Genomic DNA, 17,302 nt, shown 5'->3' on the forward strand with positions numbered 1-17,302 from the left:
AGGTACGGTGGCAGACTCCTGTAACCCAGCTACTCGGGGGGCTGAGGCAGGAGAATCGCTTAAATCTGGGAGACAAAAGTTACAGTGAGCGAAGATCATGCCGCTGCACACCAGCCTGGTGACAGAGTGAGACTCTGTCTCAAAAAAAAAAAAAAAGTAGCATTATGGGACCTCAGCTTGAAAGACAAGGGCAGACCTCAAGTTGCCAAGGAGCTCAGAGGTGAGAGGCATGGGTAGTCTCACTGCAGGTATAATGCCCAATCACGTCCACATCCACAGACCAACCAGCCTACTGGGAAAGCATTACCTCCCTCACCCGCTGCCACCTGCACCTGTAAGCAGAATTATGGTGTAATAAAAACAGTGCAAGCACAAAAGTAGAAGTTGAAAATGGAAAGTATTAAAGAGGCTGGAATAAAAATGAGTAAGTGAAAACCAAATATGTAGCACTTGCTGCAGACAGTATAAAAGCTCCCATTTTTGTCTCCAAAAACTTATGAGAAATGGTGTTGCCAGTCACTTAAAAGTGCTAAGAGTTCTGGTACACGTTAGACTCATTTGCCAAACCACCAGTAAGTGACAGGCATCTACATAGAGAATTTTAACACTGGGAGGAGCCTCAAGTAGTTTAATGCTTTCTTTGGCAAGTTAGTAATGATGGTTACTCCTCGCTGTATAGATGATAAACCAATTGAAAATAAGAGGGGGCCAGGCACAGTGGCTCACACCTGTAATCCCAGCACTTCGGGAGACCAAGGCAGGCAGATCATGAGGTCAGGAGATCGAGACCATCCTGGCCAACATGGTGAAATTCCATCTCTGCTAAAAATATAAAAATTAGCCAGATGTGGTGGCGCATGCCTGTAGTCCCAGCTACTCAGGAAACTGAGGCAGGAGAATCACTTGAATCTGGGAGTCAGAGGTTACACTGAGACGAGATTGTGCCACTGCACTCCAGCCTGGCGACAGAGCAAGACTCCATCTCAAAAAATAAATAAATAAAAATAAGAGGGAACTTATATACATCTTAGTGATCTTTATCTAGAAAATTAAACCTAAGTTACACAGTATCTATTCTCTAGTTTGAGACTGCTGGGTGTAAGGACAACTGGGCTGTGATAGTCTCACCTCACCAAGCCACCCACACTCGCTGTTTAGTTCAAAGAAGGAGATGAACTTTCCAGACAGAGACATGAGAGGCTCAGGATTGAGCCCAGGCCGACTCTGCTGAATTTATACACACTAGAGAAGGGCTAAGGAATAACGAGTTTTCTAGGAAAAAAACGCATTCTAAACGGAAGAATCAGGATGTGCCCCTGGCACTGGACGAGGGGACAATGGTGAGAAAGACACATTTTCTCTCTCAAGTCCACCATAAAGCTTTGCCTCCGTAAAGTAATAGGGCCCTAGGAAAAGAAAAGGGGCTCAGGAACAGTAAAGCTCATTTCTACAGAAAAATCTCAAGGCACTGGAAATATAAACAGTGTTACTTTGAAACCAGGAGGTCAGTGTGGAGCAAAATATTATATGGGAAGAGATTCTTCCCAGTTCAGTAAAGTAACATAGTGCACTGTCACGGTTCAGCCTCCAAGCCCAGGTGCAGGAACTCTCTTTAGCATCTGCAAGTGCCTCTGAGAGCAACAGGACACCATCGTGGTACCAAAGGTCACCACGGCGGGGGCCACCACCACCATCTCAGTAGCAGCACCTGTCATCCCAAGGCTGAGAGGTGGCCCAGGAGGCAGGAAGTGGTCCCCTTGGCCAGGATATCCCTTCTCGGATATAGGAGTCTATCTCTGGACTTGCCTAGAAATTCTTTTGATTCCTGATCACCATAAATTTCAAAACACACACATGAAAAAAAATTGTTTCTGATTAAGAAGAGTTGTAAAAACAACAGGGCTTTGGCGTTTGGGGATTTAATGTATTTGGTCTAAATTTTTTACCAGCAATCCTGAAATTCAATGTCATATGTCGCAAAAATGAGGTAACAGTAAGGCAACAATCCTCAGAGCTTTGCTGAAGGTGGTTTATGAGAAGAAGCACTTTACTATCTCTCTGCTTATTTTCCTTAATAAAAGAAAAAACAAGATGAATCAGAAGGCCTTAGGTCCTCTAAGTGTAAAGGAGGAAGAAAGAAAGGCAGGGGCCTCGTGGAACAGATGCAATATCCCCCGCTGATAACTCGTATTTATATTGACAAAACATCAATAATAAGCAATGTACCAAGTTCAAAAGGCAGCTATTTACCCTCTATGGCTATTGTTTATTTATTTATTTATTTATTTATTTATTAAAAGTTGGAGTCTTGCTCTGTAATCCAGGCTGGAGTGCAGTGGCGCGATCTCTGCTCACTGCAACCTCCACCTCCTGGGTTCAAGCAATTCTCCTGCCTCAGCCTCCCAAGTAGCTGGGATTATAGGCACACTCCACCAAGCCCAGCTAATTTCTTTTGCATTTTAGTAGAGACAGGGTTTCACCATGTTGCCCAGGCTGGTCTCAAACTCCTGAGCTCAGGCAATCCACCCACCTTGGCCTCCCAAAGGCTTCATAAACTTCTGAGACACAAATCTGAACCGAGAATGTTGTGCAGAAGTGACTGAGGCCAGGAGGTCATTCGAACCACTACATCTTAGTGCAGCTTTGCTGAAACCCCCAATTCTTCTCAGGAAGGTGCTGCCCTGGTAAGAACCTTCCTTGTTATTAGGACAGCCCTTTTCCTATAGCAATAGGGACAGTGAATAAAATGTCAAATTATCCATGTGGTTAGCTATACCTTATTGATGACTGACCCCAGCTATAGAATTAAATGTTAATGAGTGGATAAGTCAATCTACCTAATATCCTACTCAAACTGGACAGCTAATCTTGAAATTACAGCTGGCAAAGATTATAGTAAGCTAATTTCTTCTTTGAAAAAGTCCATTGGCTAAAACAACACAATTCCAAGTGCAATTAGAAATTACTCTGTTCATATGAGAAAGGAAATGTCTTCCTAGATTAGCAGCCCATTTATCTTGCTGTGTTTTAGTGTGGAAATAAGCAAGCAAAAGATTCAGAATAGGTGTGAGGCTAGGTACTAGCCTACTTACTTTAGCGGTAATTACATTTAATAAATGGATGTAGGACTTACTATTTTCTCTCCATGAATGATATTAAGTTTTGCTTTTCAGTCTTTTTCCCAGTAAAGACTTTTTAAATCTGTTTTTTTAATTGCCGATCAGCAATTCTTTTCAAATAGCTTTTCCCCAATAGCAGGTTTCTAAGCTAAAGAAATGTGTGTTTATTCTTGGAAAATTTTTGTTGGGTGGCCAAATGGAAATGACCAAGTATATTATTTGCAACTCCTAATCAGAAGCCCAAAGACTCTTTCATGGTTGCCATATTGAGGAGCTCTTCACCATGCCCTATTCTTTCAAAGCACATCCTCCCATTCTTAAAAACAGGAAAGAAATAAAAGACTACACTAAGGTAAATGCATTCACCATTCCCAGGAGCTCATCTCTACCTGCAGATCTTTTGTCCGAATATGTTCTCTGCAAATCAATTTTGCCTGGGCATATCAACTTCTTTTCTTTGATCTCAGTATCAATCCTGTGACGGTTATTCTAAACCCAATACAAAAGTCAAGTAAAGTGAGATATACAAATAGGAAAAAAAATAGCCTAATAAAATAATAAAGACAACTATCTAAAAGCCATAGAGGGCCAGGCATGGTGGCTCAAGCCTGTAAATCCCAGCACTTTGGGAGGTTGAGGCAGGCAGATCACTTGAGGTCAGGAGCTCAAAGTCAGCCCGGCCAACATGGGAAAACGCTGTCTCTACTAAAAATATAAAAATTAGCCAGTCATGGTGGTGCATGCCTATAATCCCAGTTGCTCAGGAGGCTGAGGCAGGAGAATCACTTGAACCTGGGAGGTGGAGGTTGCAGTGAGCTGAGATCATATCACTGCACTCCAGCCTGGGCGACAGAGTGAGACTCAATCTCAAAATAAATAAATAGGCCTGGAGCGGTGGCTCACTCCTGTAATCCTAGCACTTTGGGAGGCCAAGGCGGACAGATTGCCTGAGCTCAGGAGTTCAAGACCAGCCTGGGCAAACCTGTCTCTACTAAAATACAAAAGAAATTAACCGGGCATGGCGGCATGCTCCTATGGTCCCAGCTACTCTGGAGGCTGAGGCAGGAGAACTGCTTGAACCCAGAAGGTGGAGGTTGCAGTGAGCAGAGGCTGCACCACTGCACTCCAGCCTGGGTGACAGAGCAAGACTCCATCTTTTATAAATAAATAAATAAATAAATAAATAAAATCCAGAAAGAGGAAATGCCTGACTCTTTTGAACTTTGTACATTGCTCATTATTGATTATATTGCCGTTTTGTCAATATAAATGCTAGTTATCAGTGGGGATATTGCATCTGTTCCATGCAGCCTCTGCCTTTCTTTCTTCCTCCGTTACACTTAGGGGACATGAGGCCCTCTAATTCATCTTGGGTTTTTTTGTTGAAGAAAATGGGCAGAGAGATAGTAAAGTGCTCCTTCTCATAAACCACCTGCAGCAAAGCTCTGACGAGTGTTGTCTTGCTGTTACCTCATTTTTGTAATATTCCCTAGAGTGATGAAAAGCCACAACCAAGATGACAATAAATTTCATTTTTTGGTTTATAGGATACCCTTATGAATAAGCCTCCAATAGGCCGATACTATTGGTGTGACCAGGAAGTGAGGAGAATGAGAAGGCGGGAATTACTTGGCAGCTCGTTGGGAGCAGTACCATTAGCAGGCTGATTAATGTGGGGAAAAAGCATCTTGAAATGAGAGATGAGGACTCCAGAGATCCATGTCCATTCTTCACACTCTCACACTCCTGAAAGCCCCATCAAAGTTTACATCAGCCTTGGAGCGCCAGATTTTTGAAGCATTTCAATGCCTATCTCACCATACTTCCTTCTCCTCTTACCATCTTTTCCTGGGTCTCCTAAGAGATGTTTTCTTAATATGGATGAATGGGCTGGTGCTGGAAAGTTCCCAAGTCAGTTTTTGAAGGAGATATGAAATCTCAGATAATAGTATCTTGGCTCTGAAGAGATAAAACCATGATGGCTGACTATGGAGGCTCCCTTTCCCACACACAGGCCAAATATTCTAAGCACATGCACACACATACACACACACTATGTTAGGATGTTACATAAAGTCACTGTACCAGTTAGCATGCCCTATCATTTGCTTCATAGAAGACGTCTCTCCATCATCTGAATGAGAGTTTATAGGCCAGGGTTATAATTAAGGACATTTCAGGAGTTTTATACTCAGTTCAAATGCAGATGTTTCATCTTTACCAAAACATGAGTATTGAAATTTTACCAGATATATTAAATAATTATGTATTTCTCTTATTAGAGCCTTTTAAGAGTGGACCCTATTGGGGCCAAAAATATAATATCATTTTTAATAGACTTATTATAAAACATGTTTTTTTTTTTTTAATGGAGTTTCACTCTTGTTACCCAGGCTGGAGTGCAATGGCACCATCTTGGCTCACCGCAACCTCCACCACCCAGGTTCAAGCAATTCTCCTGTCTCAGCCTCCTGAGTAGCTGGGATTACAGGCATGTGTCACCACACCCAGCTAATTTTGTATTTTTACTAGAGATGGGATTTCTCCATGTTGGTCAATCTGGTCTCGAACTCCCAAACTCAAGTGATCCATCTGCCTCAGCCCCGCAAAGTTCTGGGATTACAGACGTGAGCTACAATACCCGGCCAAGAACATATCTTTAAGATGTTAGGAAAGGGTAGAAAATGAGGTGAGCCTGGAGCATTTTTGTAGTACCACACGGTAAGGAAGTTCCCCCAAATAAAAGGATGTGGGCATGTCCAAGGGCCACTGGAGCCTGCGTAAAAGAGCGTCTCATGGCCAAAGAGGGAACAACTTAAAGAATAATAAAACTAACATCAAATTGGATTTTACCGACAACATAAGATAAATATCCCAGGATTCTACTGATGCAAGTAAAGGATTGTATAAATAGATATTGAGGGAAAATAGATTAACCTTCCTTACAAAAAAAATTACAAAGAATAGATGCAGCTACTCCCTAGCCCAGGAGTTGTTGAATGTGGGGATGTGGGAGTTCTTGACTAGCTTCCAAACACTGGAGTGTAGAAAAGGAAAAACAGTAACTTTACAGAGAGAAATCTGGCAAAGACTACTTTAACCAAATGACAAAGATTAGCATCATCGATAATGTCACACGATTAGCAGGAATGCCGTGCTATGATGTGACAAGAAGCACGCTTTCTCTCTGTGGTACTCCATCCCAAGGCCCATAATCCCAGTCTAATCATGAAAAAAAAAATCAGACATATACAAGGTGAGGGACATTCTATAAAAGACCTGACCTGTATGCCTTAAAGCTGTCAAGGTGGTGAAAAATAAGGGAAGCTTGAGAAACTGTCATGGACAAGAGGTGACTAAGGACACACGCCAACTAAATGCAATGTGGTATCTTGGATGAGATCCTGGAACAGAAAAGGGACATTAATTTAAAAACTAGTGAAATTCAAATAAAGTGTGGAGTTGAGATGTTAACACATCAGGGGAAATGAAAAGTGGGTGAGGAGTATACAGGAGATGCTTGTACTGTCTGCAATTTTTCTGCAGATCTAAAGTTAGTCCAAATTAAAGAGTTTTTTTTTTTTTTATAGAAAGATACATCAGTAAGCTTATAGGACAGACTTTTATCAATGTGTGCACACGTCATGGATACAACATGGATGAAAGCAAGAGGATTTCAGGAAATGGGAAAGTTTGGAATCAGCTGAGTCAGGAAGGCATAGTAGACGATTCTTAACAATCAAGGCTGGCAGGCGTTTAAGAGTAATTTGGTGGGTTTGACACATTCCCTGCTGCAAAGTATCTTACAGTCTCTGATCAAGTCCACTCAGCCAGAGCAGGGTGGGAGCTAAATGATGAGCCAGCAGATTTAGGCAGGGCAACAAGCTCAACAAAAGTACTCAGGAAAAATTTAAAAGCTCACGTTCTCCTCTAGACTAATGAAAATGGAGACGTATGGAAATTGAAACTCCCAAAACAGTCCACCATAAACAATGACATTAGATATTGAAATAGGTCACTAAAGTAACTCCATTTCCCAAGTCTCAAAAGACAATCAATGAAATCTCTCCCTCTGGGATGGTTTAGATGCAGCCTTGTGTATTACCTTCTTCATCTGACAATTACAACTGTGTGAATGCCTATTGGGTAGTCTCTCAAGCAAACCTGAGATTCTTTCCATTGATTTGTCTTTTCCTTTGCCTTCCTTCCCTTCCTTTCTCCTTCCCTTCCATTTTCCCTTCCCTTCCCTTTCCCTTCTCTTCCCCTTCCCTTCCCCTTCCCTTTCCCTTTCCCTTCCCTTCCTTTCTTTTCTTTTGAGACAGTCCCCATTTTACCCTCAAACCTAATCACTAGTTCGGCGTCCTAGCTCCATGCTTTAGCTTTGCCTGTTTTTTGACATAAATGGAATCATACTCTCTATGTCTGTCTTCTTTCATTCATTACCATGCCTGAAAGAGTCAGCCACGTGATTGCATACAGATGCAATAGATACATATAAAATCTCTTTCAATGCTTAATATATTACACTGTATGGATAAACTACTATACACTGTCCATTCGGCTATAGTTGGATATTAGGGATGCATTCTACTGTGAACAATGAAAATAATGCTTCAATAAGCATTTGTGTGCATGCCTTTCATTAACCTGAGCACACAATCTGTTTGATATATACATAGAATTTAAATTGTATGGGTCAAAATATCAAAAGATGTTTTTAATGTAGTAGATACTGCTGAGTTTCCCAAAGCAGCTATAAATGAAGTCCTACCAGAAGTCATGAGAGCTACAGATGCTCCCCATTTTCATCAACACTTTGGTCACTGTCCATTACTTTAATTTTAGCCATTCTGGTGTTTGTATAATGGTGTATAATTTTGTACTTCATTGATAACTAATGATGTCAAGCACCTTTTCATGCATTTACTGCCTATCTGGATATCCTCTTTTGTGAAGTTCCTGTTCAAGTGTCTTCCTCACTTTTGTGTTGTGCCGTCTATGTTTTTCTTATTGATTTGTAGATGCTCTTTACATACCCTGGATTAAAACTCTTTGTCAAAGTGTGTGTTAAAAATATAGTCTTCTAAAATAAACTATATATGTGTGTGTCTCTCTCTATATATAGACTTGCCTTTCATGCTGCTAATCAAATATTTTATAGACAAAAGCACTGAGTTCTAATGTAGTCCAGTTTACTAATCTAATAAATTGGGATTATTAAAACTGCTTCAAAATTTTTTCTTAGTCAAGTTGATAGATTTTATATTACATTTGTTCTAGAAGCCTCATCATTTCACTTTCCAATTTAGGTCTATGGCTCATGTTAAACTGATTCATATTTAAAAAGAAATCAACGTGTATTTTTAATGTGGATATATAACTGACCTAGCACTGTTTTTTGAAAAGATTCTCTCTTTCCCATTGCATTACAGAGTCACTTTTGTCATAAATCAAGTATCTATATCTGCGCAGGTCTGTTTCTGCACTGTCTAGTTTGTCAAATGATCTATTTGTTTATCCTTGTACCAATACCACACTGATTTAATAAATCTACCTTTAGGCTAAATTTTGATATCTGGAGGCAGGTTCTTTTTAAAGATTGTCTTGATTATTCTTGGCCCTTTTCAATACACACACACACACACACACACACACACACACGTTGACATTTTAATTGGAAACGGATCTACTCTATAGATCTGGGGGAGAATTAAAAAGAGGTCTTACCAGCTTTTATTAAATTTATTCCTAAGTACTTGACATTTTTATGCTAGTGTAAATGGTAATTTTTTAAAGTTTTATATTGGAATTTTTTTCTAACTAAATTTTGCGTATTGGCTTTGAATCCAGTGGCCCTGATAAATGCAGTGACAGTATAATCATTAAGTACATCTGTAGCTTACTTTGTATTTTCTTTTTTCTTTTTTTTTTTTTTTTTGAGGTGGAGCTTCGCTCGTTACCCAGGCTGGAGTGCAATGGCGCGATCTCAGCTCACCGCAACCTCCGCCTCCCGGGTTCAGGCAATTCTCCTGCCTCAGCCTCCTGAGTAGCTGGGATCACAGGCACGCGCCACCATGCCCAGCTAGTTTTTTTGTATTTTTAGTAGAGACGGGGTTTCACCTTGTTGACCAGGATGGTCTCGATCTCTTGACCTCGTGATCCATCCGCCTTGGCCTCCCAAAGTGCTGGGATTACAGGCTTGAGCCACCGCGCCCGGCCTGTATTTTCTTTTTTTATTCTTATACTTTTAAGTTCTGGGGTATAGGTGCAGAACATGCAGGTTTGTGACATAGGTATACATGTGCTGTGGTGGTTTGCTGCATCCATCCCCCCATCATCTACATTAGGCCTTTCTCCTAATGTTATCCCTCCCCAATACTCCCACCCCCTGCTATCCTTCTCCCAGGCCCCACATCCCCCAACAGGCCCTGGTGTGTGTGTTCCCCTCCCTGTGTTCACGTATCCTCATTGTTCAACACCCACTTATGAGTGGGAACATGCGGTGTTTGGTTTTCTGTTCTTGTGTCAGTTTGCTGAGAATGATGGTTTCCAGCTTCATCCATGTCCCTGCAAAGGACATGAACTCATCCTTTCTTATGGCTGCATAGTATTCCATGGTGTATATATGCCTCGTTTTCTGTATCCAGTCTGTCAATGATGGGCATTTGTGTTGGTTCCAAGTCTTTGCTATTGTAGACAGTGCCACAATATTTTGTATTTTCAAATGTACATAATCATATTGTCTGCTAATAGTGACAATGTCATTACACATTTCAATTCTTACATTTTTATCTCTTTTTCTTGCCTTATTGTGTTGTCTGTGACTTCCTGTACAATGCTAATGAGAAGTGATGACTGTGGGCATCTCTGTCTCCCTCACAATCTACACGGACAATTTTTCAATAGTTCACCATTAACTGTGGTTCTTTTTAAAGAAATTGTTTATCAGAATAGTAAAGATTGCTTTTATTTCTTGTCAGTTGAGAACTTTATCATGCATGGGTATACAATTTCATCAAATCCTTTTTCTTCATCTATTGAGATAGTTGTATGGTCTTACTCTTTTGTTTTATTAATATGATAAAATACAGTATTTGATTTTCAAATTTCATATCAACTATGCATTACTGTAATAAAATGAATTTTGTTATGATACATTATCATTATGTATGACAGTATTCATTGCTTATTTTTTTAACTATACTTTAGCATCTAAACAACCAGTGCCTTGAAGGCAGTATTCTTACACTATTAATATTTTGCATTTTTCTATATTAATCATAACACTGCAGTTATATTGTAACTCTGTATACACAACTTTAAATATCATCAAGGAAGGGACCCTGCACTGGTCTTTATATTTAATAACATGGTTAATAATGCAGTACATGTCAAATAAGTGCTTGTTGAATTAAAGACCTCACAGCTTCCTAACAACATTATCTTTCACATGAAAGACACTCAGCAAATATCTGGTGACTGATGAGTCTGCCAGGTGGCACTTTTTTATGTGAATGAGTCCAATCTTCTCAACTTAACTCCTCATGTTATTGCTGGATCAGACCTAACAACATACTGGTGGGAGCACGATAATAGCTCAAGTCACTGAAACACAACGCTCGTTGCCTACTCTGGAGGATAAAGAAACATATTTATCCCCCAATGGCTATGACATCCCGTCCCATCATGCCCAGGCAGGTAGTTCAACAGGGGCCCACTTTGAATGTCCGGCACAAGAAGACCTTCCAGTGCAGATAAGGCTACCTGGGAAAGTTTGCCTTATCCTTCACTTAACTTTCTTAAATGCTAGATTTGTGATTTGAGATATTGGGCTCATTCTTCTATCTTTCTGAGAAAACTTTAAATGTGTTTTTTTTTTGGTGAAAAGGGCTATCTCTTAACCGCCACAGTTTGACCTTTCAACTGTACCGCAACATTTACATTGTACCTTAAACTTTTAGCACACACTCTGTGCAGGTATGAATCTTAAGCAGTTGGGTAATTTTAATGTCCCCAATATATACAGTTTAAGCAACATTTCTGGTGTGAGATCCTGCCATAGACTCCACCCCTGTCTAACTATGCCATCTAGCAGTCAATTCAGTATGAGAACGTAACTATTACAAGTACTGTCATGTCCCAGAAGTTCAAAGGACTCATCAGATTTATTTGGAGAAGAACTAAAAAATGTTATGGTACGTTTAAACCTGAGATAAATACAGAAGTCTATAGAGAGAAGTAAAAACTTTTAGAGAAACGAGCCAGAAATTGGCATGTAGCTATTACATGGAAGAAGAGATGAAAAATAAACCTTAAATTCAATCATCCTGAGCTTCTCAAATTAAATATATTAAATATGGTATGTCCCTATGATTATGTCAAAATAAGTCAACAAGCCACACCCAAGAGAGTTCAAAGAAACCAAAACTTATTCAAAATACACTGCAATGTCAACTTGCAGTGAGAGAAGACCCTGAGTGGGCAGATATATATTGACTGTCGTGGTGACAAAGACAGCAATGGACATACCCTGAGACCCTCTGGAATATGTTCAAGAGACTTCCAAACTTTCACGTCTTGACTGATGAGTCGGAGGCAGAGAATCCTGCCTCCACCTACAGCTTGTCTGTGTTGCTTATCTAAAACCACAGGAAATGATCCCGGTAAATGTTAATGTTCTTAAGCATCTGCCAGACTGTTAGTTTGTTGGATTTTTAATGGAGCATTTTAAAGGTTCATTCCCTTAGGTTGAACCCTGTCTTCTGGTGCTTTACCCATCCACTCTGTGTGGTAGAGTATTTTCACGGATCTGCTCCGTGGGACAAAAATGGAGTTACGTAACATGAGCCTAGACCGCTGTGACCAAGTGTGCTCCAATCCATGTATCCTTTGCTCCTCATGTGAATAATTTATTCCGGGAGGCAAGTGTGCACTTGGCATTTATTTACTATTCACTGGTAACATAAACTCTATTTAAGTAGGTGTAAATTCACACTTAGAGGAGACAATCTTTTTTTTTTAGGTGTGAGGCACTTGCTAAAGAAACCAAGATACTATGGCTCACTACAAGTGCGAACATTAAGGATTCTGCTTTTACTCTTTACCAAGTCTGTCTTCTCCTCCCTCTTTCAATTTTAAATAGGCTTTCTGAGACATCTTGCAGATAAATGAAACATCGCTTGACTAAATTCCATCCACCAGCACAAGCTGGGACGAGAAGCAGGAGTTGGAGACGGGACAAGGAGTTGGTCTCTTGCCAGCAGGACTAGCTGAGAGAGTGAGAACCAGAAAAGGCAGCCTCAGAATGGCCAGCCAGGGAGCAAGCAAAGGCCCCACTAGCCAGGAAGAGTCAGGCCCCCAGAGGATGGATGGGAAGTCAGGCAAAGAGACAGCACAACAGGCCCAGGACAGTGAGCCAGCCTTGCGACCAAAAGCTCTGCACTCTGCATCCAGGATTATCATGCAGGCTGATCTCAAACTTGAAATCTGGAAGCTCTCTGGGTGGAGTGGGGTAGATGGGAGGACTCAGCCCGAGAGCCAGGCAGCACCTGAGGACTCATTACACCTACAGGTACCATGTGGTGAGCATTTCACACAGGCCAAACACTGTGCTACAGGCTTGTATGCTGCAGTAGTCTTGTGAGAGTTGGTCACAGACGTTCTCTTCCCTCTGGGTCTTAGTTAGATCCCCCTGTGCTACTGTTGATGTGAGCCTTGACCATGAACCTTTCTTTGGCCAATACACAGGAGTTACATGAACGGATGATATCTGGGTGGAAGCACCGAGAGCCAAAATCATTGCACGATTTTCCGACTACCCTTTAGCTGCTCTGGCAGCCACAGAAACAAGTATCAGGATGGAGCTTCCATCAGGCAAGGCAACCAAGATGAGGATGATCCCCAGCCAACTGGCACAGGTGAGACATGCGAGGGGGGAAATACACTCTGGTGGTGTCCACGTCTCTGACATTCGGAGACTGTACGCTCCTGCAGCACAGACATGGATTGCCTTGTGTCATCACGGCAAACCTGCGACTTCTCTAAGGAGGAACGCAGCTGTGCCTCTTGGTAACTGTGAGCCCTTTCTCCACAGAATTAATAGGAAACAAAATCAAAGTCTAAACCCAGGTCCATCTCACCAGAGTCCCTACTCATAACCACACTTTGACAGGAGCCAATCGAATAAGTAGGAGAGAAAATAATGCATCTCCATCTTCATAAATAGTACCAGGAGACCCCTGGAGAGTGCAGCTGGCATAAAGCCAGGCAACAAAGTATGGTGGCCTTGGCATCTCTCCCACTTTAAAAAAGAAAAAAGTTCAAGAAAGCATGTAGCACCAAAGGATGCCAGCCCAACACCATGCTATCCTCTGGGATAGTCCTATCTTATCAGATGGTTACTTTCAAAGTAACCCAGTCCTAAGAGGCTGCAAAAGCAGAGGTGGACTGGGGAGCTGGAAGTCGTCCCTTGCTCCTCTTGCTTTGCTAGACCAGAATCCTTCGCTTTTACATTAGACCTAAATACAACATCAGGCGGAGAACAGAAGTTCCACCGTTTCCCAAGCCTAAAGCCTTCCAAAGCTCTAGACATTCTGAGGCAGAACAAGAAACAAAAAATTTTAACAACCAAGAGCATTACTTGTAACTAATAAAACAACATTCTGTGTATAGCCAGCAATTTTACTTTTTCCTGAAATTTCCAAGTAGAATTCAAAGTCCAGAATTCTTGTTATAAAACATGGCTTCCTTGCAGCTTCTAATTCATGGTTTCAGTATGGAAAGATTCCCTATAGACATTTATTTCTTAGTAAGGGTTCATCTTAAGTGTCAACCAACCAGTGATAGAAACCATATTTAAAGATTGATTCCAATCCTCAACTAATTCAGGTCATTTTTCTCTTGTCCAACCTGAGAACTGGTCTAGTTGCCTTTAAATCAGAAAAGAAGAAATAAATTATTCTCACTTTTAGCAACGTGGGTGGAAATACATTCTTTAGTTCTCTGCTTTCTATCACCTTATTGACTTTCAGATTAATCTGTCCCTCTGAAATCTGGACAGAGCCCACACACTGCCACATTTCATTTCAGGGAATTCTGTTATTATGATGACCAAATATGTGTGTCATTTGAAGTCATTACTTCTTTATTTCCTTAATACTTAGATTGGCTTTTAAAGCACCAGCAAAATAACTGAGTAGGTTGTTTTCAGGCATTTGATCTCCATCATAATTATGAATGCATTTTTTTCAACATCAAAAAGTGGCCAGAGAGACCAGAAGGGTGTTTTTAAACTACCATATATCACCTTTAAATGTCACATGACACACTCATCCTAATCCCAGCAACATTTGAATTAGAAGGTACATTGTACGTTTAGAATGTTGTTTACAGTGAAGTCAACATTACCTTTTCATGCTTTCTGTAGCAGTGATACTAGGTTACATTTATTATAGGTTTCTGATATCTCAAATATTAATTTCTATTAGAAATTACCATCAAACTACCTGAAATATTATAGTGTATTCAACATGACTTGTATTAGGAATACCTAGCTCTTGAATTAACATAAAATTTACATTTGTATACTAACATAATTTTTCATAGCACCTTAATTTTCATTCATTAAAAATGTGGATGTTTCCAAGGAGCAAGAGAATAAATACCACCAAGAAATTTATTTAAAGTCCCCTTTCTAATTGAAAGAGGGTGTAGAGAAAAACGTCAGAATAGATATATGCATCTCTCATGAAATGTAGTTGAAAAAGTAAAATAAATGCTACACTGATTTAAATATCAAATGAGAAGGGTGATTTTTAAAAAATGAATTCAATGCTCTCTTTTGGAGCATCTGAGTGAAGAAGAAAGCACAGATGCTCACATGCTTTTAAACAATCACATCTTCCTTTCCTTGCTCTCCCATCCTCAGAGGAGGCTAAGCATCCTGTACCCATGCAGAAAGGTGAGGCTGCCGGGGCCCACATGGTATGACTTGATACTTTCAATGAAAATCTTAAAGTGAGAAAACATTTAAGTATAATGTGTGCACCACTTATGACTCAAGATATAGTCATAGAAGGCTGCACTACTGATTTTCAGTAACAGAATAAAAGAAATAGACCAGCTAAAAGCACAAGCTGCAAATGAACACACAACCAGAGTGAAACTAAAACGAAGATATGTTCTATCACCCTCTCAAGGCTAGACTGTTCTCGCTAATACTAAAATCAGCCACATCATTGATTACAGGTTCTTTGCATGTAATACATAAAGATGCTATTTGCCCCCTTTAAACTCATAACACCACCAGCCCCTTCACTAATTCTGGAGAGGGCATTTTTAATGGACACTGTTGCCTTTCAAACAGTTTGCCAATCTATAATCTTCAGAGACTTCCATGGTCTTAAATGGCTGTCTACACGCAAAACAGTGCTCATTACCCAACTCAAAGCTTCATATTAGAGCTCTCATCGACTTCATCAGGCCCTCAGAAAGCAGGCACAGACCTTCCTTTCAGATTGTAATAGAGAAAAGCCTCTTCTTTGCGTGTTACCTCCTGGGAAGAAGCCTGCTGGTGCTGCAGAGCCCAGGAGGAGCGCTTTGGGGGGAGGAGGGCAGATGGCATTCAGGTCGGTGCAGCAGTTGGAAATGAGTGAGTTCCAGGAGTTCTCGGTCTTTTTTTCTTTTAATCATTGTTGGCGTCCTGACCCAAATACAAGGAAACCTCCACATTCCATAAGCAGACTCAATTTGGGTTCTGCAGCTCTGCAGGAAGAAATAGCATCTTCTCCTTAGCTAGTTGTGCTGCACTCTTGAGATAATTCTCTTAGTTTAATTTTAACATTTGGTTTAAGAAGACGCTGATGGATCAAATTTGAAACCGTGGATGCACTAAACGCCTTTTTAGAAGGGTTTTTTTTTTTTTTTTTTCTTTGAAAATAGCAAGCCTTAGGAGCTCAACTCCAGAGCCAATAAGGCTTCGCGTGCAGTCGGCACTCCTAGGAGCGGAGGTCCCCTCTCACCGGCCCCCGCCCACCAGAGCCGCGGATTTCTGGGGAGCCTCAGCATCGGCTCCTTTTCAGCCTTTCTGCTTGCAACGCGCAAATCTCTCCCTAGTTGGGCTCAAGTAGAAAGGATCGCCAACTGCTCATCCCAGCGGATACTCTGCAGAAAACTCTAATGGCTTGTGCACGGGTCCACACTGGTCGCTAGTGGCGCCAACTTTACTCATTTGTTAATCTGGTTTCTGGGCTGAGTAAAACAAACCCCAGAGACGCGGGCAAACGCCTCCTCTGAAGCCCACTACCATGCCCCGCCGGGTTGCTTGGAGCCACGCTGTGGCGCTACCACTTCTTGTTCATTCTGCACAGGCACCCCAACAACACACTGCAAACGAACCCTACAGGGAGACGCGGGTGGGCAGGTCGGGTCAGCAGGGACCAAGAGGACCCCGAAAGGGAACCTGCCCTCCCCTCTCCGCAGCCCAGGCATTAAGGCAAGAAACTGCAGGAAGAGAAGCCCCCGATCCGACCTAGGACGCGGGAGCCTACGGGATCCCCTCGCCTGGCCCCCGCGCCCCGCGCCCCGCGCGCTCCTGCCACCACCGCGGGGAGGGTGCGTGCGGCAGGTGCCCGGCCGAGGCCCCCGGGAGCGAGTCGCCCTTACGTGCTCCAGCTTGTCTTTCCTCCGGAGCCAGACGCTGGCGCTGTAGTCCTGCTGCTTGACGCTGCTGTAGAAGTTCGCGCCCACTCGGGTCAGGCTCGGGCAGGGCTCCTTGGGGCGGCTTTTGAGCCTCATCTGCTCGAAGCCCTCATGCGGGGAGGCCGAGAGCCACTCGTGCTGCCGGATCTCCATCCTGACATGACCGGGCGGCCGCCGGCGCGCAGCGGACTCGGGACGGGCGCGCGGGGAGCCCGGCGCGGAGGGCGAGCGGGAGGCCGAGCGGGAGCCGGAGGTGGAGCCGGAGACCGAGCTGGAGCGGCGCGGGGAGCTGAGCGCCCGCAGGGAGCGCGGCCGGCGGGAGGGGGCGGTCGCGGGAGGAGCGGGGCGGAAGGAGGGAGGGCGCGGGGCGGGGAGAAGGGGCACCGGAGGGGACGGGCGGGGAGGGGAGCCGGCTCCGGGCAGACACCAGTGCCCGGTGTGGCGGCGGCTGCGGTCCCGAGCGGGCGCTCCGCTCGCCGGCTCCT

At 42.6% G+C, this 17,302-nt stretch overlaps 1 protein-coding gene across 1 annotated transcript in view; it reads right to left on the minus strand.

Moving 5' to 3' along the window:
• Positions 1-17,090, minus strand: part of PLD5 (phospholipase D family member 5) — a 369,722-nt gene extending 352,632 nt beyond the window's left edge. Inside the window, exon 1 of the mRNA XM_074385400.1 lies at positions 16,782-17,090. Coding sequence (XP_074241501.1) covers positions 16,782-16,970 — 189 coding nt within the window. The 5' untranslated portion in view covers positions 16,971-17,090. The remainder of the gene's footprint in view (positions 1-16,781) is intronic.
• Between the last annotated feature and the right edge of the window lie 212 nt (positions 17,091-17,302).

This window comes from Saimiri boliviensis, chromosome 14 (genome assembly GCF_048565385.1).
Source record: "Saimiri boliviensis isolate mSaiBol1 chromosome 14, mSaiBol1.pri, whole genome shotgun sequence".
Taxonomy (NCBI): domain Eukaryota; kingdom Metazoa; phylum Chordata; class Mammalia; order Primates; family Cebidae; genus Saimiri; species Saimiri boliviensis.